Here is a 25,447-nt window from a genome sequence, read left to right on the forward strand (position 1 = left end):
ATATAAGGATTTTTTCTAATCGATTAATCAATTTACATTTTAACCGATACGGTACCAGGGTGCCAGTTTTCAGTACTTTTATGTGTGATCATGTGTTATTAGATATTATTTTTAATAATTGACTACGGTCTGCACAGGAGCCGAACAGCAGGAAAGGTGTAACATTACCTGTCACTCTAACTTCTTGTGCATATCTGAATGCTTATTTAAATGCAAAGGTGCAAACGCCAATCGCCACGTTTGGGGAGGCGTGTTTTTAAAGTAACACTTACAGAGCGGCGCCTCCCAGTTTAAAGTGTCACTTTTATTGCACTTCACGCACCCTCTTTATTAACCAATACAATTGTCATTTTTTGACATTCTTCTCCAAGATGTTATTGCTAGTGTGCACTTAGTGTGTGCGTTTTGACACACTCAACATCATGCGCCTTGGCTATATAGTCACGGGATGAAAGCGGGTACCGGTATTTTCAAAGGCAATATATACCAATTTCAATTAATTAGTATCGCGGTACTTTATTAGTACCGGTATACCGTACAACCCTACGCCATTTTGGTCAGTCCAAAGCAAACTTATTGCAGTCACACAACACACAAGAAGAGAATACGCCTAGCAAGAAACGGCAGCAACATTGGAAGCTAACAGAGAAGCTCAACCAGAAGCATGCACGTGCAATAAAGGTACCGAAACATGGCGCCATTTGGTTTTACATGAATCGATATCCGGTAGTACTGATGGAGTTCGGTCGGTCCCTATAAAAGTACCAAATTCCATAACCCATCCCCAGTTGCCGCCCTGATAATTGTCAACTTCTCATCTCCTCTGTAGCGTCCGCTACATCCTGAACGTGACCAGAGAAATAGACAACTTCTTTCCGGGAACATTTGAGTACCACAACATAAGAGTGTACGATGAAGAAGAAACCAACCTGCTGGAGTACTGGAACGAAACCTACAAGTTCATCACTAAAGCCAAGTAAGCCTCAGCGCGCACACACACAAACACACACACACACACACACACACACACACACACACACACAAACATGCCCATTGTCCTGTTGGCGGTTAAAAGCACAATCCTACTCCTCCTCTCCTAGGAAAGCCGGGGCCAAGTGTCTGGTTCACTGTAAGATGGGTGTGAGCCGCTCTGCCTCCACCGTGATCGCCTACGCCATGAAGGAGTACGGCTGGACGCTGGACGATGCCTTCGAGTATGTGAAAGAAAAAAGAGCTGTCACCAAACCAAACCCTTCCTTCATGAAACAGCTTGAAGAATATCAGGGAATTCTGCTCGCCAGGTGGGATTTTTACCGAAGTTCCTGTTAGTAATCGTTAAAGGGGTGTTTATTCATGGTTTCTTTGTGCCCCCCCAGCAAACAGAGGCATAATAAACTCTGGCGCTCCCACTCTGACAGCGACTTGTCAGATCGACCAGCACCGTTATGTAAATCCTCCTCACACTCCCAGAGCAACAACAACAACTCCTCCTCCTCTCCCTCCTTGCATCACTTCCTGGGTGTGGCCGTGCTCCGAACTCTGGCTTCTGAACCCGACGGCTCTGCAAAGTCGACCCCCGACCTCCGCGCACGCTGCAACGGTGCCTGCGACTCCCCGGTAGAGAAGGTGCCCGGTACGGAGCGTGACGCAATCCTCCTGTCGTCGGGTGTCGCTGACACGGCAACATCAGTCATCGCTGTCAAAGTCCCTCCTCCCCCACCCTCGCTCAGCATCCTGCCCTCAACTCCCGAACTGCAGCATGCTCACAGCACAGGCGCAGAGAATAAAGCACCGGAACTACTTCTTCACTTCCGGAAGCAGAGCAGCTCCGACGACCTTTCCCCCGTCACCATGATGTCCCATGACTCCGATACGTCAGAACAGTCGCCGCCGGACACGCCGCGTGACGACAACAGCCCGCCGAGCCCCGTCAGCGGCGTCCACCTGACAACGCCGCCGCACAGCGACGACAACAACAACCCCAGCGAGTTACGGGCGAGCGGCGCCACGGACGGACGCGGGGAAGCCGACGGCTCGTCGAGCCACAGCTCGGACAACATTGACTTCCACAGCGCCAGGGAGAAGTTCCTGGGCTTGGCCCAAGAGGATAGAACACAGAGATCACCCGAGCAGAGGACCGCGTCGCTGGACAGTGAAGAAGAGGAGGTTAGCGGACAAGGAACAAGTCAGGTAAATATGACAATGTGATGCATCATGTTGCTTTGTTGTCTTCCACAAAACGGGTCTTTGTCACGGAGTTGTGGGGGTTAGGGGTCTTGGTGACGTCATTGTCTAATTTGCATAACTATCCCATGTCACATAAGTGCCAAATAATTGTATTCGCTAAAACAGGGGTAGGCAACCCACGACTCTGGAGCCGCATACGGCTCTTTAGCGCCGCCCTAGTGGCTCTCTGGAGATTTTTCAAAAATATATGAAAAATGGAAATGATGGGGGGGAAAAAACATATCTTTTTGTTTTAATTTGATTTCTGTAGGAAGACAAACATGACACAAACCTCCCTAATTGCTATAAAGCACACTGTTTGTATTAAACATGCTTCATTGATTCGAGTATTTGGCGAGCGCCGTTTTGTCCTACTAATTTTGGCGGTCCTTGAACTCACCGTGGTTTGTTTACATGTATAACTTTCTCCGACTTTCTGGGACGTGTTTTATGCCACTTCTTTTTCTGTCTCATTTTGTCCACCAAACTTATAATGTTGTGCATGAAGGCACAAAGGTGAGTTTTGTTGACGTTATTGACTTAGGTGGAGTGCTAATCAGACAAATTTGGTCACTGCAAGCTAATCGATGCTAACATGCTATTTAGGCTAGCTGTATGTACATATTGCATCATTATGCCTCATTTGTAGCTATATTTGAGTTCATGTAGTTTCCTATAAGTCCTCTTAATTCAGTTTATATCTCATGACACACTATCTGTATGTAATATGGCTTTTAATTTTTTGCGGCTCCGGACAGATTTGTTTTTGGATTTTTGGTCCAATATGTCTCTTTCAACATTTTGGGTTGCCGACCCCTGCTCTAAAACAATCGAGTGCCTTTTATAATTGTCACCTATCAGATGAAAACTTTAAGTTGAGCATATTTTATGCATAAAAGGTAAACATTAATATAAGGTGAATGCATTTGATAAACCACGGTGAAACTTCAGTTAGTATTACTGTTTTGTGTTTTGTTTTTTTTAAACATCTGTTTGAGTTTTTTCGACATATACAATCAGCAGTGAACACATATAAATGTAAATGTGTTCACTCCCCCCACACTAAAAAAAACCCTGCATCAGTCCAATAAGTCCAGGCAAATATTGACATGAAGCCATAGACAACTGCACTCCAACACACTGCAGCAATACACAAAGGCAGGCAAAAGGCTCATCAATTATCTACCTTTCAGTTACTTTTTAATCAGGGTTAAATTTGGGATCAGTCTCTTTAATATATTTTAGGAAAGCACCCCATACTTTCTGAAGTTTCACGGAATAACCGTTCAATGTCAGCCTAATTCTCTCCACTTTGAGAAGTTACAGAACATTTTTAATCCAGCAGGTGTGGCAAAGAAGTGATGTTGCCTTCAAATTTAGCACAATGAGTCTTTTAGTAAAGTAGTGAATGCTTCGAGATACTTTTTTACAGAAGATTACAGAGGGTCCAAATAGTCCACTAAGAGAATTTGGTTCCATCTTTTCACCAAGTATTAAAAATGTCAGTCCAATAACTGCACAGAGATGGGCGAATTAAAAACATTGACGGAGTCAGCTGGAGACTGTTGATAGCGATCACATCTCATCACACAAACAAGCAGGATGGTGCTGTAACAATATCAAATATTCAAAAAATTATCTTTCATGACATACAACTTGTATGATAAAGTCTATAGGGTGACAATGTTACACCAAAGCAAAAACTACTACTGGTTCTTGATCTTTAACTTTGTAAACAAAATTGACAAAAATCAATTTTGGGATGGTAAACTATCGAGTTTAATCAATGTTGTATTGACCGTTTACTAGGGGTGCAATGGTACGTGTATTTTTTTTAACCGTTTCGGTACAGGGGTTTCGGTTCGGCACACAGGCGTACCGAACGAGTTTGTAAGCAAATGTCTTCACAAGCTGCTCTGCTTTCTGCCTCTGTCAGCAGCAAGCATTGTACCACCCACACAACCATCTGATTGGTTACATACAAAGCCAATTAGCAGTGCGTATTCAGAGCGATGTAGTCAATGCTCCAGCGTCTAGCAGATATTCGTTTAGCAGGGGAGCAGCGGACAGTGTACTCGCCCCAAATTATTAAAAAAACACCTCCCAGTCACAACTATTACAAACATCACTATGAGACCATTGACCTTCTAGATTCTTAAACTGCAACTCAGTTCGCTCGCAGTTCTGGCTTGACGTGAAGGCTAATTAGCTTCTAGCGTAATGTTAGCTCATTTTGCGGTGCATGTGTGTGTGTGTGTGTGTGTGTGTGTGTGTGTGTGCGCGGGAGTGCGTGTTAGGGGCAGCAAAGCCCTGTCTGTCTGTTATTTCATTGAACTCCATGGTGTTCAGGGATGAATAGTCTCTCCTATTGCTATTGTACTATTTTTTCAGCTATAGTTACATTAATCATTAGTAATGTAGCAGCCTAGTTTTGAATGGCAGGGTCCCTGCTATCACATGTTGATAAAAAATATAACATTTACATAATAAAAGTCAACTACAGGCTTCCCAAATGCTGTAATAAATTAAGCATGATGAGTTGACTTGAAATTGTTTAATGTTGCACTTTGTATATGTATAAGAAAGGTTTTGTCATTTTATTTAATCAAAGCAACAACTTGAGGCAGTTTAAAGTGGATTAACGTGGGCAGAATTATTATAGTGTTCCCAATGTTAAAAGGATAAAGCCATTGTTTACAAATTTGGTAAATAGCCAAGAAATTTATATTTTGTTTTCTTACTGTACCGAAAATGAACCGAACAGTGACCTCTAAACCGAGGTACGTACCGAACCGAAATGTTTGTGTACCGTTACACCCCTACCTTTTACTGATACTCTACATCATGGGTGTCAAACTCTGGCCCGCGGGCCAAATTTGGCCTGCCGTGTAATTTCACTTGGCCCTTGAGGCAATATCAAATTAACTTTAGAGCTGGCCCGCCGCTGTAACACCGCATTCACCGCTAATACTCTTACTTGCCAACCCTCCCGATTTTCCCGGGGGACTCCCGAAGTTCAGTGCCCCTCCCGAATTTCATCCGGGACAACAATATTTGGGGTGGGCTTTAAAGGCACTGCCTTTGGCGTTCTCTACAACCTGTCCCCACGTCCGCTTTTTCTCCATACAAACAGCGTACCGGCCCAGTCATATAATATATGCGGCTTATACACACACACAAGTGAATGCAAGGCATATTTGGTCAACAGCCATACAGGTCACACTGAGGGTGGCTGTATAAAAAACTTTAACACTGTTACAAATATGCGCCACACTGTGAACCCACACCAAACAAGAATGACACATTTCGGGAGAACATCCGCACCGTAACACAACAGAACACATACCCAGAACGCCTTGCAGCACTAACTCTTCCGGGACGCTACAATATACACCCCGCCGCTATCACCACCTCAACCCCGCTGCTGAAAAGAGGCCTTCAATATTTATTAAAATTTTATTTGATATGTCATTGATATTTTTTAATTATTATTATTATTATTTGAAACTCGATTTTGCATGTCACTCTAAAGTTATATAAGCCTTGCTTGTTCAATATTCAATGCAAAACTTGTTTGGGTCCCTATTAAAAGGTTAATTTGTTCAACCTCGGCCCGCGGCTTTGTTCGGTTTTAAATTTTGGCCCACTCTGTATTTGAGTTTGACACTCCTGCTCTACCTGGTATCATTATTATCGATATTTGTATCGATCCACCTTTTTTTGAATTCAAGAGCTCTAGCTTAGCGGTTAGCAATGCTTTTTTCTATCCTCCTACAGTGTGTAATGTAGCATGTTTAGCTATGAATTGTCCTCCAGTGATAAAAATACTTGTAAGAAACATTGTTTATTTTCCACCATAGAGGCCATGATTAGTAATTTAGAAGCCCTGTTGGGGAATGTTGGCTGCTAACACGTTGTCGTGACATGACGATACTTCTAAAAGCTCTCCATAAAGTGCAGGTCATGTGACATGTCCTTTCTCTCCTCCGCCCGCAGTCCGACAGCGACGACAAGATCAGCCCGCACCTCCCTCTCCATGACAACGCCATATCCGTCCGCCATATCGTCACTGAGATCGAAGCCATAAGCCACACAGCTACTTCCGCGGCGTCCCCCGCCGGGTCCTCGCCGTCGCCCAAGTCGCCCAGTCTTCAGGAGGAGGCGGAGACCGGAGAGACTCCTCCCACGCACCCGCAGTCCCCCTCCATGCTGCCGTGCGATTTGCCGGCGGGCTCGGTGCGGCGGGCCACCGAGCAGCTGGAGTTGAAGCTGAGGCAGGAAATGGAGACGGCGGCGGCATCGCAGCGCTCGCCGCTGCCATCCCCCTGCCTTGAACAACTTCCTGTCCGATTGTACTCACTTCCTGTCCCTCAGCGCACCACAAAGGCAAGCGCTGAAGAGTCTCAGGATGAAGACAACCTGCCAGCGCCTGCACACGACTCATCAAGTGAGCGCTCCAGAATCCTTCTAGAAGGCGTCACGGTCCAAGAGTCAGACCCGGACGACGGCCAAGAGTCACATGACAGGAAGGGAGGCTGCGGCCCCGACTGCGACGCCAACAACCGCCTGGTTCATGGCGGCCGGGAGCTGGAGCGGATCCAACAAACCTTGAGAGAACTGCAAGCGTTCCTTCACGAGGGCGTCGGCCTGAAGAGGCCAGCCAATCAGGATCAAGACCGGGGGAAGCCCCACCCCCTGAGGGACACAATGGATGTGGAGGTGACGCCGTGCTCAGTGGCGCCGCCCGCAGGCGTGGACATGTTGCAACGGCTGAAAGAAGACGGGAAGATCTTCCTGCGGCCGCTCGGTTGGCAGCGAGCCATGGAGCTGGACGCTCGCATCCGCCAGGCGGGCCTGACCCCGCCTTCCCTCATGAAGAGGTCCGCCTCCTTGGCCAAACTGGACTGCTTGGAACTTTCCGCCACCGACCTCAGCGACCTTGACCTGAGGCAGCGCGGCAGGACCGCCTCGGCGCACTCCCACCACTCTGTCGCCACGTCGCCGACTCACTCGGACGACACGTGGAAGAAGCAGAAAGTCCTGACCCGGAACGCCCGGCGCGAAGCCACGCCTTCATCCCGCGATGACTCGCCGCCTGGTTCGGGAGCGGAGAGGGCGGAGCTAGACGGCTGCGCTACGTCTTCGCGTCCCCAGGGGCGTGGCCACATGTCCAGACGGTCGAGGAAAGCGAGCGAGAAAAAAGCGCGTGCTGCCACGCTGCTTTACAACACCATGTGACCTCACGACTCAGCAGCACGTGTGCCAATCATGTAGCAGGTGTGCGTGCGTGTCTGCATGTCAACTACTGGATCTTTCAACTGGATCATGCACACAAACTGTGTTTTGTTTTTTATGCTCGTGTATATTTGTCCGACTCCAAAATGAGGGCTTCTTCTCAAACATGCACTTTACTCTCATCTTTTATTTGATGGTGTTGCACTGATATTGTTTCTTCTGTGTTCATCATGTCAACACACCTGTCTTTAACACACTTTTTAATTTAACGAAGACAAAGCTGGTATGTTTGTTACATGTGTTTTTTATTCCGTGCTTTAGCAATTAATAAATATCATGGCTTTGTTTTGAATGGTGTCTCCCTTGTCTTTTACTCACTTGTGCTTTGCTGCCCTCTGCAGGTCAGGAAATGAACGAAGTGTGTTTCACAACCTTTATTCCAGTGGTTCTTAACCTGGGTTCGATCGAACCCTAGGAGTTCGGCGGAGGTCAAAACACATCCGACTCATCGTGTGAATAAAAACTTCTCCCTAACGGATGCGGCAACAGCAGAAGTCAGACTGATTTACAGCTGTGTAATTTGTTGTGAGTTTATTCACTGTTTTGGTTTTGTTGTTTGAACAAGGTGATGTTCATGCACGGTTCATTTTGTGCACCAGTAAAAAAAAAAAAAACATGGTTACACTTTGCTATGGGGAACATATTCACCATTAATTAGTTGCTTATTAACATGCAAATTAGTAACATATTGGCTCTTAACTAGTCATTAAGTTATTCTTAATGCCTTATTCGGCAAGGCCTTATTATAACCCTAACCCTTTAATCAAATAACTCTAAATTAAGTTTTTGTTACTTGGGATATGTTCCCCATACTAAAGTGTTTCCAAAAACATAACTTTGTCTTTAATTTAAAAAAAAACATTTTTTTTCCACTAAAGAAGGGTTCAGTGGATGCGCATATGAAACTGGTGGGGTTCGGTCCCTCCAACAAGGTTAAGAACCACTGCTTTATTCAGTCAGTGCCAGTTAATGTGGGGCAAATATTACTCTGTATTACACTTTGAAATTGCATCTTATGTCATCTCGTGGCGGAATATTTCATTGTTCATCAAAAATGAGACCCCCTGGAGAAATTTCATTTTTTAAATGCCTGAGATGAGTAGATTATATCTTTATCAGTTTGAGTGTTGTAAAAAAAATATTAATAGCCTTTATACATCAGTGGTACTTTAAATTTATAAATGTGTTTTTTTTTTTTAATAAGGTGAAGTGAAATATATTTATACAGCGCTTTTTCCTCAAGTGACTCAAAGCGCTTTACTTAGTGAAACCCAATATCTAAGTTACAATTAAATGAGATTTTCTTATTTAAACTGGAATAGCAGGTCCATTCTATGTGTCATACTTGATCATTTCGCGATATTGCCATATTTTTGCTGAAAGGATTTAGTAGAGAACATCGACGATAAAGTTGGCAACTTTTGGTCGCTAATAAAAAAGACTTGCCTGTACCGGAAGTAGCAGACGATGTGCGCGTGACGTCACCCGTTGTAGGGCTCCTCACATCCTCACATTGTTTATAATCATAGCCACCAGCTGCAAATGCAATTCGGACCCAGAAAGTGAGGAGTTCCCCTTTAATTTGAGCGAGGATGAAAGATTCATGGATGAGGAAAGTTAGAGTGAAGCACTGGAAAAAAAAGAAAAGGCGAAAGCTCCAGGCGACAGCAGTGTGATCGATTCAGATGTTATTAGACACATTTACTTGGATAATTCTGGAAAATCCCTTATCGTCTTATTGTGTTAATAGTGTTTTAGTGAGATCATAAAGTCATACCTGAAAGTCGGAGGGCTGCGGTCAATGCCAGTGTCTCTCAGAGGAGCCAAAAATCACAGCTGCCTTTTTGACAGCTACAGGAGGAGGTCACATAATCCACTCAAGTCTCCGGTAAGAGACGACTTCATATCACAATTTTCCCATCCAAAAACTTGCTGGTAGAGAAACATGTTCGCTTGACCGCTCTGTGTTAAAGCTTCACAACAAACAAAGAAACGCCGGCTGTGTTTCGGTTGCTAAAGGCAGCTGCAATCCACCACTTTCCACTAACAGCATTCTTCTTTGACGTCTCCATTATTAATTGAAAAAATTGCAAAAGATTCAGCAACACAGATGTCCAAAATACTGTGTAATTATGCGATGAAAAGAGACTACTTTTAGCCGTGAGTGGTGCTGGGCTAATATGTCCCCTCCAACCAAAATCGTCACAAACGCGTCATCATTCCGCAACGTTTTCAACAAGAAACTCCGCGGGAAATTTTAAAATTGCAATTTAGTAAACTAAAAAGGCCGTATTGGCATGTGTTGCAATGTTAATATTTCATCATTGATATATAAACTATCAGACTGTGTGGTCGGTAGTAGTGGGTTTCAGTAGGCCTTTAAACCAGTGTGGGTGGCACTGGGAGCAGGTGGGTGTCTTGCCCAAGGACACAACGGCATTGACTAGGATGGCGGAAGCGGGGATCGAACCTGGAACCCTAAAGTCGCTGGCACGGTCGCTCTACCGTGGGGATTCAGATACTGAGATTAACCTCATGTGGGTCATTAATTAAACACTCCTCTCACAAATGAGTTAACAAGGGAAGTCCATTAAAAAAATACATCACAAGTTCCTCCTTAGGGTGAGATTTTTTAATTACTGCATAATTAAATAGTACTAAATATATCCCTAATACGTGCAATTAACTTACACTTTTTTTTAAATTGAGACAAAGATTATGTATTTAATATTAGTATGCTTACTGTGGTATATTATTTATTTGTTCACTGTTCTGTGTCAGAGAACAAGAAAATTGGCTAAAATTGATATGGTATAAAAAGGGGGAGGATTAAATAAGCTCTGCTTCTCCCTACTCCTTTTCGGAGTAGGGAGAAGCACTCAAACTGAACTGTACGATTCATGAACGAATCGTTCAAAACTCACGAGTCGAGCCTCATGGGGACGACGAGTGTCTTTTAACTCGTTTACTAACTCACCCCTGGTTTAGTTACATTTTAAAAGCTAGTCAGTAAAATTTCATTCATTACCAACCTTTACTCTAAGCGCCCGAGAGCGAACGATTCACTTCTTCAACTCGTGAGTGTTTGCCCATTAGTGACGACTCGAAAGAGTGAATCCAGGCCCTGATTAACTTAATTTAGCGAGTGACGTCACTGCCCGATTCACCTAACTACCCGATTTGTTTGCGCAGGCGCCAAAAGTGAGAAACTTCCGTTGTTTAATCGACGGCAGATTTTCAAAATAAAGGCATTATATATATATATATATATATATATATATATATTTTAAACAAATGTTCGCGATTGTATCTACTGATGACTTCAAATAATCAACTACACTACAAAAAAATAAATTACTTTCATCCATCCATGTAGTTCACTGTTCAAATTTGCCATTTTCTTCTGAGCTTTGCCTCTGGGGGACATATAAAAGTGTTAGCAGTTAAACTGAATAAACTTGTATGTTACGCTGATAATACAAGTATTCAATTAAAAAAATCTATCCAAATACTTTTAATGCATATACGTTGGTATTTTTGCAATATTTCAATGACTCAAAGGTCGAAAAACTGTAGTCTCACGACCGGAAGTTTTGTTTGCGCATGCGCGAAACTACTGTAACTTACTCAACTTTTACGAGCCAATACTGATTTTTTTGCGTTTGAATTTTGTGAAATATATATATTTATATAAACATATATATGTTTTTATTTTTTAAATTTTATTTGTACATCAAATTATGCTGACAATTTCAGTGTATAAACATTTGTGAGCAAAATTACATTTTCAGTGTTTTAAAACTGTGTAAAAAAAAAAACAGTGACAAAAATTCAATGTAATAAAAAAAATAAGTGTATAAAAATTCAGTGTAAAAAAAATCAGCGTAGTAAAAATGTGTATTATTATTATTATTATATTTTATCATTTTATTTTTTTAATACACTGTAGAAATCACTTTGAGGTTTTATGCTCAATGTAAAGTGCTTTTTACAAATAAAATCTATTATTATTATTATCATTGGAAAAATTCCGTGAAAAAAAATTTAAAACAGAAAAAGTTAAAGCAGAAATATCTATTGCTTCATAACTCAAGTCCCATTTTCGGTCAATTAAAACTGAAGCAATTGAGGTGCTTCAGTCTTAATTTATTGCAAGTGAGTCTCAAGTTTTAAAGCAACAGACATTTCTGCACAGATATTTTTTCCATATTTATCTTTTATTTATACTGATTTTTTATACAATTATTTTTAAGCTGAATTTTTCACACACAATTGTCAGCAAAATTCAAACGCAAAACAAAATCAGTTAGATAAATTAAGAGTAAAGAAAAAAAAGCTTTTGTTATACAAACACAAACTGACCTTCATAGCAGAGAGGCTGAACAAGAAAACACGTATTCAAAAGACATTTATTTATTTGACGAGCATACCCATAAAAACAGTTGAGTTAAAAAAAGAAACAACAGATTCTTCCTCATTAAGCAGACAGGCATAATTGTGAAATAAATAGCAGAGAGATGACTCTCTCACTTTGTGCTGATTTTGGCATGTGGATAAAAGTCCAAAATGAAAAATAAAAGTTACTATTTACATCAGAACACACATTCCCAGATCTTCTGCCTTCATTGTAGACAATACACCATCTCTGTGCTCCTACTGGTAGACATGGGTTAATACACTTAAACCAGGGGTGTCAAAGTCAAGGCCCTCGGGATGATATTTGATTAGTTGTAGAACCGGCCCGCAGGCCACAGCCGCCTGCTGCTGTTTTGCACGCGCCAATACTCCATCAGAGTTGGCACTTGGAATTTTTCAAAATGGGGTCCCAGGGACTCCATCAAGTCATAAAAATGGGGTCCCACAGTAACTTTTTTGTAATTGTTTTGAAAACAAATGATACATGTATGCATTATGCTGTTATATCTCACATTCTATATTGTGTTTTGGAAAAAGGTTGTCATAAATGTTACTTAATTTATTTAAAAAAAAATAATACAAAAAGAAAACACATTTTTAGTCATATGTAAATGTGTTCAGTTACAAACATTGATTCACTTTCTTCTTTCCTTCATGGATCTAAACTTAACCGCGGCCGGGTATTTTTCTATATATTTGTTGTAATATTTTCAGAATGTGTTGGCCAAAGTGAGACAAATAAAACAATCTAAAGTTGTCTTTATTTTTTTACTTTTAATGCCATGATTTTAATAGTCCGGCCCTCGTGTGCACAGATTTTCCTGCTTGCGGCCCCTGAGCTAAAATGAGTTTGACACCCCTGACTTACACCGTCTAATGAGTTAATACAAGAGTTGCATTCAAAAAAGTGCCTTTACAAAGTATAATAATGCTCCCTTTTCCTCATATTTATCATGTGTAAGTGGGCTGAGAAAATCCAAAAACAGAAATACTATTTTTTAAAGACTTAAATAATTTCAAAATAAGGGTATAATAAATGAATGAAAATGTTGATTGGAACATAATAAATATTTGCACAATATTTGTTAGAATAATTGTATCTAAGTTTTCACACAACTTTGTGTTACATTGAGTTCAGCTCAACCGGCGAGAAGACAAAAGTTGTGTTTGATCTTACCAAGCAAAAAGGCTTGTAAAACTCCACTGTGTAGGATGGGAAGCAACATGAAGGTGTTCCGTTTCTTTGATGTATTGAGCAATCAACAGAAATATATTGTTTTGACCCGAGATCTACAAAGCGAAGAGGAAGCAGGACTTGACTCCCCTCCAGGGATCTCTTCTTTGAACTGTTTTACAACCTTTTCTTTTAATCGACCTTTTCTTTGAACTGTTCTTTAATCTAAGACGATAACTGTTTACGACCTCCGTCCCTTAGAAACAGCTGTTGCCATGTAATCAGGGAAAGAGGAGGTGTACAATCTTTCGTCAGAGCGTGGTGGAACTGTACAAAAAGTGGGGGGCATGGCGTATTGGGTAGAGTGGCTGTGCCAGAAACCTGAGGGTTGCAGGTTCGCTTCCCACCTATTGGCATCCAAATAGCTGCCGTTGTGTCCTTGGGCAGGACACTTCACCTTTGCCCCCGGTGCCGCTCACACTGGTGAATGAATGATGAATGAATGATTGGTGGTGGTCCGAGGGGCCATAGGCGCAAACTGGCAGCCACGCTTCCGTCAGTCTTCCCCAGGACAGCTGCGGCTACTGATGTAGCTTACCACCACTAGGTGTGAATAAATGATGAGTTCCATTTTCTCTGTGAGCGCTTTGGGTATCTAACAATAAAAAAGCGCGATATAAATCTAATCCATTATTATTATTATTAGAGTACAGTCCAGACGTTTCTCCTCAATTGAGCCAAATGTAATTCTGTCTCTGTTTAATTCCTTGCTTCTCGTCTTGTATAATAGGTGTCATCAATGTTTGAACCTGACGATATTAATAACCAATTTGTGTCAAATGAATAGCTGTCCATTATTTTTCTTTGAAAAGGCACATTTTTCTCCAACACGACTTGAGTATTGTCACCAAAAATACAACAATTGTCCGTGCTCCTTTGTGCATGTACGTCCATTCACATATATACTGTACATGTGAGCCAACCACCGTGTAAATACAGTACATTTGGATATTTTTTGTGCAATTTAAAAAAACAAAAAAGGTACAACTGAGCAAGTTGTATTATTATTGTAATTATTAATATGAGTGAAGGCTTCAAACATTCACATGTCTTTTTTTGTCGTATTTGTACGCGACCACTGCGCCTAAAACAGGAGGTTGACCCGTCCTATTGTTTGCATGTTCTTCCACGCCAAACCCCTCCGAGCATGCCTTTATAGACCTTGCGTTGTGCGTTGGGGCACAGAAAAAGACAATTCCACATCACACGACAATTGGGAGATAGAGAGGATAATGTTGTCTATACGGTGTTTTTCAAATCACATTTTAGAGTAAAAAAAAATGTCAACAGCGTGACAGCACGGTTGTTTTAGTACAGAGGGTGACCTTTGACCCCCTCTGCAGAGTCGGCGTTACCTCCCCCCTCCCGAGCAAAACCTCGGTCCACTTCCTTCCCCAAGTGTGCTTACAATATCGCCGCCCCCGTCCCCCTTACCCGCGGTCCGCTCACTTCTCCATGAGTGACAGCTGGATGATGTGCTGCAGTTCCTCCTCCTCTTTCCGTCGCCGGAGCTCCGCCTCCTCCTGCTCACGGGCCGATATCTCCATGGCGATGCGCAGCTGCTCGTCGTAGCTGCGGCCGGCGGTCTGCTTCTTGGAGGGGGTGGAGGAGAGGCTGGAGGGCGAGCGCGGCTTCAGCGGGGGCATCCTGTGGGATGAACAAATCCTTCATGTTTACATCAAGGACCGTAATATTCTTCCATTCGTGCTTAGGGCTGAGGTATCCAGGGCGTGGCCAATTAGTGACAAAACTATGATTACAATTGTTTTATCTGCTTAATTTGCCGTGGTCGTATTTTGAATTTATTTTGTATTTTAAATCTATCTAGAACAGAGGTCCGCAAACTTTGTTCGCCGCAGGAAAAAACTTGGCTCTACAAGTATCACCATTAAAATAAAGTAGCGTAGTAGGCCTAAATATTCATTAAAACCAAAGCAGAGGTTTTTTTAACAAGTCTATTTATTATTTTTGGCATGTAGGGAGATAATCATGTGGTTCTTTGGCCTACCACTAGATGAAGCCGGCCTACAGAGAATCATTGATCTAGAACAGTGGTTCTCAACTTTTTTCCAGTGATGTACCCTAAGTAAACATTTTTTAAATTGAAGTACCCCTTAATCAGAGAAAAAACATTTTTGGTTGGAAAAAAAAAAAGAGATGAAGTAAAATACAGCACTATGTCATCTGATTCTAATTTATTAAATTGTTTAACAGTGCAAAATATTGCTCATTTCTTGAACTATTTGGAAAAAAAGATATAAAAATAACTAAAAACAAGTTGAAAAATAAACAAGTGATTCAGTTATAAATAAAGATTTCTACACATAGAAGTAATCATCAACTTAAAGTGCCCTCTTTGGGGATTGTAATAGAGATCCATCTGGATTCATGAACTTAATTCTAAACATTTCTCCACAAAAAATAAATTTTTAACATCAATATTTATGGAACATGTCCACAAAAAAAATCTAGCTGTCAACACTGAATATTGCATTGTTGCATTTCTTTTCACAGTTTATGAACTTACATTCATATTTTGTTGAAGTATTTTTCAATAAATATAATTATAAAGGATTTTTGAATTGTTGCTATTTTTAGATTTATTTATTTTTTTTAATCCCACGTACCCCTTGGCATACCTTCAAGCACCCCCAGGGGTACGCGTACGCCCATTTTAGAACCACTGTTTTAGACAGCACCGACACTTAACAACAACACATCATTTGCAGACTATAATCCCTGGTTTGCAAAAATATTTGTAACCCAAAAAGGTGAAATGATATAATCTCCCACGGCACACCAGACAGTATCCCACGTCGTTTACTTGTTTGTTTGTATCATCATCATTCATGTATACATCATTCCTTACAAGAAATAACATTAATTATTATTGTTTACGTGTTTCTTTGCATCATAATTCATGCATACATCATGTTCATTAAAACGACAACCTGCCCACTGTCCTCTTGGGGGCGACACAGAGCGGCTCTGGCATGACAACAACCTAATGTAAGGGCTTGTGCAAAGCCAACAGATCAAGTGTGCAGCTTTCGGCGTTAAGGAAACGTATTTAATTTTTTTCCAATTTATAATTAGCCCATTGTGTCAAACACTTCACCCAAAATTCAAGCAATTTTCCAAACCTTGAAAACACAAAATTAAAACTTGAGCATTTTCAAGGTTTTTAAGCACCCGTACTAACCCTGGTTACATCTCTAGTTTGCACAAAATATTCCTGGTCAACAAATCCACAACAACACATTTCTCAATTAATATTGATCATTGTTATGTTTGTAGAAGCCAAAAGTTGTATTAAATCATGTTATAATGTTGAGTATGTAGAGTTACTTCAAAATGTTGACTTTGTAACGTGAGATGTGCAAGGGAAAATGTGTGTCGAGAGTGGGGAAGTGGACATTCTGTGTGTGTGTGTGTGTGTGTGTGTGTGTGTGTGTGTGTGTGTGTGTGTGTGTGTGTGTGTGTGTCCATTCACTTTAAACAGGGAAGATGGCAAGAGTAAAGATAACAAGCGGGTGGACTGTGTAAGCAGGAAGGCATCTCGCTCGCTCGCTCTCCAAACACGCACGAGTACATTGGACAGGAGTCGAGGAAGAGGACAAGAGCACAGGAAGTGAGTCAGGGATGGAAGGAAAGATGAAAAGAAGACAAACAACAGACCAGAGCAGTGACAGGAAGACTGAGACAATGAGGGCGAGAAAGCAGGATGCATCACCTTCATCCTGACAGTTGGGAGATTTGTTTTTTTCCGCTGCTATTGGGCTTTAGACAAGTGTTTTTCAACCACTGTGCCGCGGCACACTAGTGTGCCGTGAGATACAGTCTGGTGTGCCGTGGGAGATTATGTCATTTTACCTAATTGGGTTAAAAATATTTTTTGCAATTCAGTAAAAATGTGTCTTTGTTGAGTGTCTGTGCTGTCTATAGCTCGGCAGAGTAACCGTGTAATACTCTTCCATATCAGTAGGTGGCAGCCAGTAGCTAGTTGCTTTGTAGATGTCAGAAATAGCAGGAGGCAGGGTGAAAGTAAAAAAATAAACAATAGGTGAGTGCCCCTAAAAAAAAAAGGCATTGAAGCTTAGGGAAGGCTATGCAGAACAAAACTAAAACTGAACTGGCTACAAAGTAAACAAAAAAAGAATGCTAGACGACAGCAAAGACTTACAGTGGAGCAAAGACGGCGTCCACAATGTACATCCGTACATGACATGACAATCAACAATGTCCCCACAAAGAAGAATAAAAACAACGGAAATATTCTTGATGGGTAAAACAAAGTAGATGCGGTAAATATAGCTCAAAGGAAGACATGAAACTGCTACAGGAAATTACCAAAAAAGAGAAAGAAACACCAAAATAGGAGCACAAGACAAGAAGTAAAACACTACACAGAAAAACAGCAAAAAACTCAAAATAAGTCACGGCGTGATGTGACAGGTGGTGACAGTACACCTACTTTGAGATACCAGCTATATTGATGCATGCTTGATTATGCTTTAAAGTCATATCCAACAATTGCGACAACGACTTTTTACTGTCAAATGAGTTTTGTTTTGTAATGATTTCTTCAACGCAAAAAATGTGCCTCGGCTCAAAAAAGGTTGAACAACACCGCTTTAGAGGATACAAGTGCCATCTTATACGTGTTGTTTTCAGATAAGTGCACTCACAGAAGACAGTTAGTCCGAAGAAAAAAAAAAACACAAAAAAAATATGGCTGACCTATCCACGCGGCCCGGGTCACATGACAGGGGGTTTGCTCCTGGCTTGCTATTGGTCAGCGCCTCCCAGATGGTCACCTGAAAACACGGGAGGAGCACAGGAAGTCAAGACACAACAGTTTGTTGATAAATTTCACATTAAGTCCCCTGTCATTCATTTATTAAAATTTTATCAACTCTTTTTGGTTCTCATATTGGCCTTATAGGCAGCGGCATAAAACACATAAAAACGATCGTCTTACCCACTGCATGCTCAAGGAAAGACATGCAGTCCTGTGGCCTACACGTTCCAGGCAATGCGGAAATACTAACTTGTTCAGATTAATTTAACGTGATTACCGACCTCAAAAGTGCGGGGGACACATCCCTATGCCCATGATCACAGGAAGCATCACTAAACACTAAGGCAGTGGTTCTTAACCTGGGTTCGATCGAACCCTAGGGGTTCGGTGAGCCGGCCTCAGGGGTTCGGCGGAGGTCAAAACACACCCGACTCATCGTGTAAATACAAACTTCTCCCTATCGGCGTATTACGGATACGGCAACAGCTGACTGATTAGCACGTGTGTAATTTGTTGTGAGTTTATGCACTGTGTTGGTTTTGTTGTTTGAACAAGGTGATGTTCATGCATGGTTCATTTTGTGCACAGGTAAAAAAAAACATGGTAACACTTTAATACGGGGAACATATTCACCATTTCACCATTAATATAGGTGCTTATTAACATGCAAATTAGTCATATATTGGCTCTCAACTAGTCATTAAGTTCTTATTAATGCCTTATTCAGCAAGGCCTTATTATAACCCTAACCCTAACCAAATAACAAAAAATTAAGTCTTTATTACTTAGAATATGTTTCCCTAGTTTTCAAATAACTATAAATTACCAAATTTTTTGGAGTATAAGTCACTCCGTAGTATAAGTCGCACCTGCCGAAAATGCATGATAAAAAAGAAAAAAAACATATATAAGTCGCACTGGAGTATAAGTCACATTTTTGGGGGAAATTTATTTGATAAAACCCAACACCAAGAATAGATATTTGAAAGGCAATTTAAAATAAATAAAGAATAGTGAACAACAGGCTGAATAAGTGTACGTTATATGACGCATAAATAACCAAGTTAGAAGGTGCCTGGTATAGCTCGGTTGGTAGAGTGGCCGTGCCAGCAACTTGAGGGTTGCAGGTTCGATTCCCGCTTCCGCCGTCCTAGTCACTGCCGTTGTGTCCTTGGGCAAGACACTTTACCCACCTGCTCCCAGTGCCACCCACACTGGTTTAAATGTAACTTAGATATTGGGTTTCACTATGTAAAGCGCTTTGAGTCACTAGAGAAAAGCGCTATATAAATATAACTCACTTGACTTAACGTAACATATTATGGTTAGAGTCATTCAAATAACTATAACATATAGAACATGCTATATGTTTACCAAACAATCTGTCACTCCTAATCGATAAATCCGATTAAATCTTATACGTCTAGTCTCTTACATAAATGAACTAAATAATATTTTTTGATATTTTACGGTAATGTGTTAATAATTTCACACATAAGTCGCTCCTGAGTATAAGTCGCACCCCCGGCCAAACTATGAAAAAAACTGCGACTTATAGTCCAAAAAATACGGTCTTTGTTACTTAGAATATGTTCCCCATACTAAAGTGTTACCAAAAACATAGAATTTTGTCTTGAATTAAAAATGTATTTATTTTTTTTTTTCACTAAAGAAGGGTTCGGTGAATGCGCATATGAAACTGGTGGGGTTCGGTACCTCCAACAAGGTTAAGAACCGCTGCACTAAGGTTATCCAAAGTGAATCCCACCTAACCTTATCCTTGTCCACACACAACAATGCCATGGTTTAAGACCCCTCCTCCCTCCGGCGCAACGCAACCTAATACGCATGCGCGGAAAATGCGCACATCATAGTCACCTCCAGTGTTGCGTTGTGTGCAAGTTCTTAAATGTAACTTATCTGTACAATATCCAGTGTTGTGGTATTTCAATTAACTAGAATCCAGTGTGATGTGGGGCCCTATTGTTGTGAATCACTAAATTAATTAATTAATCAGAAATTAATCAAATCTTTGTTAGACACGTAAACAATGTGATAAAGAACATTTTACAACAATCAATCTCGGGATCTAAATATCTGGTCAGGACACTCCTCACTCTTTTGCTTTCACTTGATTGTCCATTCGTTTTTGGTGACTTTATATACTCTGGACCGAGACGTTAGGTCCGCGACATACAATAACTGATACAGTCTGCTTTCCTAGTCCAAAAGCAGTCGGCGTTTTCCGTAATCTTCCCTCGACGGCCTGGTAATACAAAGAACACGCTACCTTTTTTGACAAATGGACAAAGTTTTTCGCTAACTAGAATCCCAGCTGACCTCGACATTCGAAAGTTCTCTTGCTGTCTGAGAAGTGTTGTATCCCAAATAGCTGCAATCGCTTCCTCTTAAGGTATTCATGTGTGATTTCCACAAGCGTCTGTGCATGTAAAAGAAGGAGAAATATGCCATGTCTGGATGACTCGCCTTCATATTTCTAGTGGTTAGCTACGAGTTACGAAACCTCTTTATTATGAAGCTGGCTGTGGCTCGTTCTTTCTGATGTCACTTCCTGTGCGGGCACTGTCTTTCTGTCGTCACTTCTTCTCCGAACTCAGTTTGTAAACGATCAATGAGTCCATACAAAGCAAAGTGCCCGAGATTCAAGAAATACACGGCGCACTTACCCGAACGATAGTTTAGTGTGGCTGAAACAGGGCTTAGGCTAAATAATCATTCGTTTAAGGGGTTAACCGGCTTAGTGTAGACCAGGGGTGTCAAACTCAAATACAGAGTGGGCCAAAATTTAAAACTGAACAAAGCCGCGGGCCGAGGTTGAACAAATTAACCTTTTAATAGGGACCCAAACAAGTTTTGCATTGAATATTGAACAAGCAAGGCTTATATAAATTTATAGTGACATGCACAATCGAGTTTCAAATAATAATAATAATAATCCAAAAATATCAATGGCATATCAAAATTTAAATACAAATTGAATGCCTCTTTTCAGCGGCGGGGTTGAGGTGGACGGGGTTTGGTGTTAGCGGGGGTTACATATTGTAGTGTCCCGGAAGAGTTAGTGCTGCAAGGGATTCTGGGTATTTGTTCTGTTGTGTTGTGTTACGGTGCGGATGTTCTCCCGAAATGTGTTTGTCATTCTTGTTTGGTGTGGGTTCACAGTGTGGCGCATATTTGTAACAGTGTTAAAGTTGTTTATACGGCCACCCTCAGTGTGACCTGTATGGCTGTTGACCAAGTATGCATTGCATTCACTTGAGTGAGTGTATAAGCCGCATATATTATGTGACAGGGAGGGCACGCTGTTTGTATGGAGGAAAAGTGGACGTGGCGACAGGTTGTAGAGAACGCCAAAGGCAATGCCTTCAAGGCCCACCCCCAATATTGTTGTCCGGGATTAAATTTGGGAGGGGCACTGTACTTTGGGAGTCTTCCGGGAAAATTGGGAGGGTTGGCAAGTAAGAGTATTAGCGGTGAATACGGACTTACAGCGGCGGGCCAGCTCTAATGTTGATTTGATATTGCCTCAAGGGCCAAATTAAATTACACGGCGGGCCAAGTTTGGCCCGCGTGCCAGAGTTTGACACCCATGGTGTAGACACTCGAGTTAAAGGGGCTGTTTGCAACTTCTTCACAGTTACATTTTTCAAAGCAAAAATTACAACAAGACTTGTGTTACCATTAGTTGTTTAACAGAACGTATTTGTGTTAAAGCGGTCTCTATTTTTCACAATCACTAAGTTTCTGGAGTAAATTTTTTTACCGGCCTGAATAAAATGATTGTTGTTCAAGGCGGTCACTCACCCGGTCTCGTCAACACAAACACAAATACAAAAGCAGTCCAAGAGAAGCACTGAACAATTTTCATCCATGTTGTTGTTATGATAGAATACCGTATTTTCCAGACCATTGGGCGCACCGGATTATAAAGCCCATTGCTGATGAATGGTCTGTTTTTGATTTTTTTTTCATATATTAGGCGCACCGGTTTATAGGGTGCATAAAAGGAGTCACAATATTATAATTGTTTAACTAAATGTAAAACACTTCCGTGTGGTCTACAAAACATGTAACGGTGGTTCTTTGGTCAAAATGTTGCATAGATTATGTTTTACAGATCATCTTCAAACTGCTTTCTGACAGTCGCTTCTGCATGCGCCGTTTTGGGGGCGGTCTTATTTATGTGGCTCACCTTCGGCAGCGTCTTCTTCTCATCATCTTTGTTGTAGCGGTGTAGCGTGCAAGGACGGGAGTGGAAGATGTGTCAAAAGATGGAGCTAACTGTTTTAGTGACATTTAGACTTTACTTAAATCAATAATGGAGCAGCATCTCCTTGTCCGAAAACAACAACAACGGAAATATGTCCCGTGAAAAACCATCCGACTGGACGGGTGAATAATGTAAACTCACTACACCGGTATGTTTTAGTTTACTGACAGATATAAGTAAGAACTTCACACTACTTTATATTAGAAATGGCAACAGCGGAGGATAAATGTCACATAGCAAGAAGATAGAGGAAAAAGAAAAAGCTTATCGCTTCACTGACAGGCGCAATTTTTCAGGAGTTCTACAGATCGCAAATACAGCTCAGCAGGTACACAAAGGTAAAAAAAAGTTGCTTTTGCTTAATATTGCAAAACAAAACACCAGAAAATATGTCTTACCATATATACACACCTTAATAATACTTCTATGTTTAATGCGTCAACAATTATTCAAGTGGTGCGACTTCATAGCTTACCAAAGTCGTAGTAAAACATTTAGATATATTTTTGAACGCCGTGTGTAATGTTCTATATTTTCAGTTGAACATTTAAAAGGTTGGTGTTGTTTACTTGAGACATATTGCAATCATAGTGCTGTCTACACTTATCTCTTATGTTTGACTGCCATCTACTGGTCACACTTATCATTACACCATGTACCAAATAAAATAGCTCCGAGGTGAGTGAGCTCAACCAAACTTATTCCTTACATTAGTCACACCGGTTGAAAGGTGCACTGTTGAGTTTTTTGGGAAAAAAAAGGATTTTAAGTGCAACTCATAGTCCGGAAAATATGGTACAAATTCAATGACAGCTAACACTAGCTATCTAAATCACTGATGCAAAAGCATTTGTTACGTACTTACGTAGTTATATCATTACGTCTTAGAAACCGGAAGAGGGTGGGATATACTGTGTAAAATTTAGTGGAAAGTTACCGCCCTCTTGGCATCTGTGTAAATATTGCAAACCGCCTCTAAAAATACTTAAATGATAAATGATAAATGGGTTCTACTTATATAGCGCTTTTCTACTTTCATGGTACTCAAAGCGCTTTGACACTACGTCCACATTTACCCATTCACACACATTTACACAATGATGGGGGAGCTGCCATGCAAGGCGCTAACCAGCACCCATCAGGAGCAAGGGTGAAGTGTCTTGCTCAGGACACAACGGACGTGACGAGGTTGGTACTAGGTGGGAATTGAACCAAGGATCCTCGGGTTGCGCACGGCCACTCTACCATTGCGCCACACCGTCCCTAATATATAATACAGTGCAGTCCCTAATAAGACTTCTTCCACAGTCTAAGAACATGTTGAGTTAACATGCGATTGACTGCAACCTGACATGCATGTCACTTAAACATGGTAAAACGCTAAGGATTTTGTTGCTATCGACTGGGCAATTGTCCAGAGCGCCATTTTGCAGGGAGAAATGATGAGGGAGAAAAAAATATTTCTATTTGAAATGGTTGGCCAACGTTACATTTTTTTTTTTAAATGCTTGGAGAAACTATCATTTTGAAGTTGGAAATCTTAATCAGATTAAAAATGGTGAGGGATGAATCCGCATTAAAGGTTCCCTATCATGCAAAATCAACTTTTCTTACCTATAGGTACCGGATGATGTGCATTTGGGATTTGCATAAATCCTGAAAATTTTAAATCTAACCGTGGAGACATTGTGTAGATATTTTTAAAAAAACATTGCCTTCTATATGATACTTTTGAAAAACGAGCCGTTTGGAATTTGCCCCATTGGAGGCATTTTTGTCATTGGTGATGTCAGCAGATTATCCATACATGGTATAAATTCTTACTAAAGGCTTTGCCATTGTAGTCTGCGCTCCTTTTCTTTCGCTATCCTCTTGTTGTGGGGCAGACTGGCTCGTACATGCACATGCATCCTCTGCTGTCTCTTTTTCTAACACAGAGTAGCATATAATTGTAATTTATATCTGTCAGTAGACTCGCTAAAGCACTAAAAAAACACAACAAAGATGGCAGGAAGAAGACGTTGTCAAAGTCACGTAAATAAGACCGTCCATAAAACAACGCACATTGAAGAGACTGTTAGAAAGCGGCTTAAAAAAGTCTGCAAAATATAAGCCATGCAACATTTTTACTGAATAACCACGTCGACCACAAGGATATGTTAAAATGTAGAAAAAAATATATATGACCCCTTGTAAGTAATAGGTATTTCAGAGCATATGGTTCCTAACAAGTTATCTTGCTCTAAAAAATGGGAGTTCAACTGACTTTGTACATCACTTTGTAAAGTAGTTATTTGACACGACACAAAGCTGCCACTTTGCCTCCTGGATGTTCTCCTCCTGCCCGCAAGGACTTTGAGGATGACCTATTTTTGTTTGGCCCAGTCTACCTCTGTAGGGAAGCGAAGGACGACCAGGACCAAACATGTTGGGATCTTAAAACGGCGGCTGATCCCGTGTCTTTGCTCACACCATTGCAGCCAATTCTTCTTTTTATTGATTCCTCTGTCAAATTGGCTGCTCTCACGCTGACACTGGCCATTTTTTTTTTTTTTTTTTTTTTTTTTTTTAAAGCCATGCTCTGAATTCAGTGCAGCCATTTGTACCGCACGGGCAAGCAATGTCAATAACCTTTTACGTGCTTACTTAAAAGTTTCTGGCTCATGTACCTAATCTCTGCAGCAATAAAGTATGATGTGTTAATCGGGATTATCTTGAAACAGGCCCCGGATGTGAGGCACGTATACAGATTATGTGTGTTGAATGAGAGGTACAGGGTTCACACCCCGGACGAGCCCCCACAAATGAGGCCTGAAAACAGATAATGTTTGTTAAAGTACTTGTAGAATGGAAAAATAAGTTGACTTTATATGTTTTTTTGTGTTTCATTGTATCCATTAAACTCTATCAAATTGTACAGACAATCTACAAAGTATGTGAAAACACTCTTTAAACATCACAAATTCAGTCAGCCATTTTGAATATTTTGCTCCGAAAACCTTCGACTAATTTTAGAGATTGACATCACGGTAGAAACGCTTCTCCACTTCGACCATATTATCAGATCAGCCATATTGGAAATACGCAACAATTGGAAAGAGATATGGTGTTTATCATTCACAATTCTTATGTATGTCAAGAACACATGTGCTTGGCTTTTTTATGCATTCAAACTAAATAGCTA

General features: G+C 41.1%; 2 protein-coding genes across 4 annotated transcripts in view; one reads left to right on the forward strand and one right to left on the reverse strand.

Annotated features, from left to right (window-relative positions):
• Positions 1-7,813, forward strand: part of LOC133564728 (protein phosphatase Slingshot homolog 2-like) — a 62,747-nt gene extending 54,934 nt beyond the window's left edge. For both annotated transcript variants that reach the window (XM_061919210.1, XM_061919209.1), the window contains 4 exons: positions 830-976; positions 1,101-1,301; positions 1,377-2,190; positions 6,223-7,813. In XM_061919210.1, coding sequence (XP_061775194.1) covers positions 830-976; positions 1,101-1,301; positions 1,377-2,190; positions 6,223-7,464 — 2,404 coding nt within the window. In that variant the 3' untranslated portion in view covers positions 7,465-7,813. The remainder of the gene's footprint in view (positions 1-829; positions 977-1,100; positions 1,302-1,376; positions 2,191-6,222) is intronic.
• Positions 7,814-11,918: 4,105 nt separating this feature from the next.
• Positions 11,919-25,447, reverse strand: part of LOC133564729 (ankyrin repeat domain-containing protein 13B-like) — a 114,686-nt gene continuing 101,157 nt past the window's right edge. The window contains exons 14-15 of one of the 2 annotated variants that reach the window (XM_061919211.1): positions 17,912-17,988; positions 11,919-14,818 (exon numbers count right to left, since the gene is read on the reverse strand). In XM_061919211.1, coding sequence (XP_061775195.1) covers positions 14,617-14,818; positions 17,912-17,988 — 279 coding nt within the window. In that variant the 3' untranslated portion in view covers positions 11,919-14,616. Of the gene's footprint in view, positions 14,819-17,911; positions 17,989-25,447 lie in introns of those variants that run through there. The other variant, XR_009809315.1, reaches the window with a different exon arrangement.

This window comes from Nerophis ophidion, linkage group LG13 (assembly GCF_033978795.1).
Source record: "Nerophis ophidion isolate RoL-2023_Sa linkage group LG13, RoL_Noph_v1.0, whole genome shotgun sequence".
Classification (NCBI taxonomy): Eukaryota; Metazoa; Chordata; class Actinopteri; order Syngnathiformes; family Syngnathidae; genus Nerophis; species Nerophis ophidion.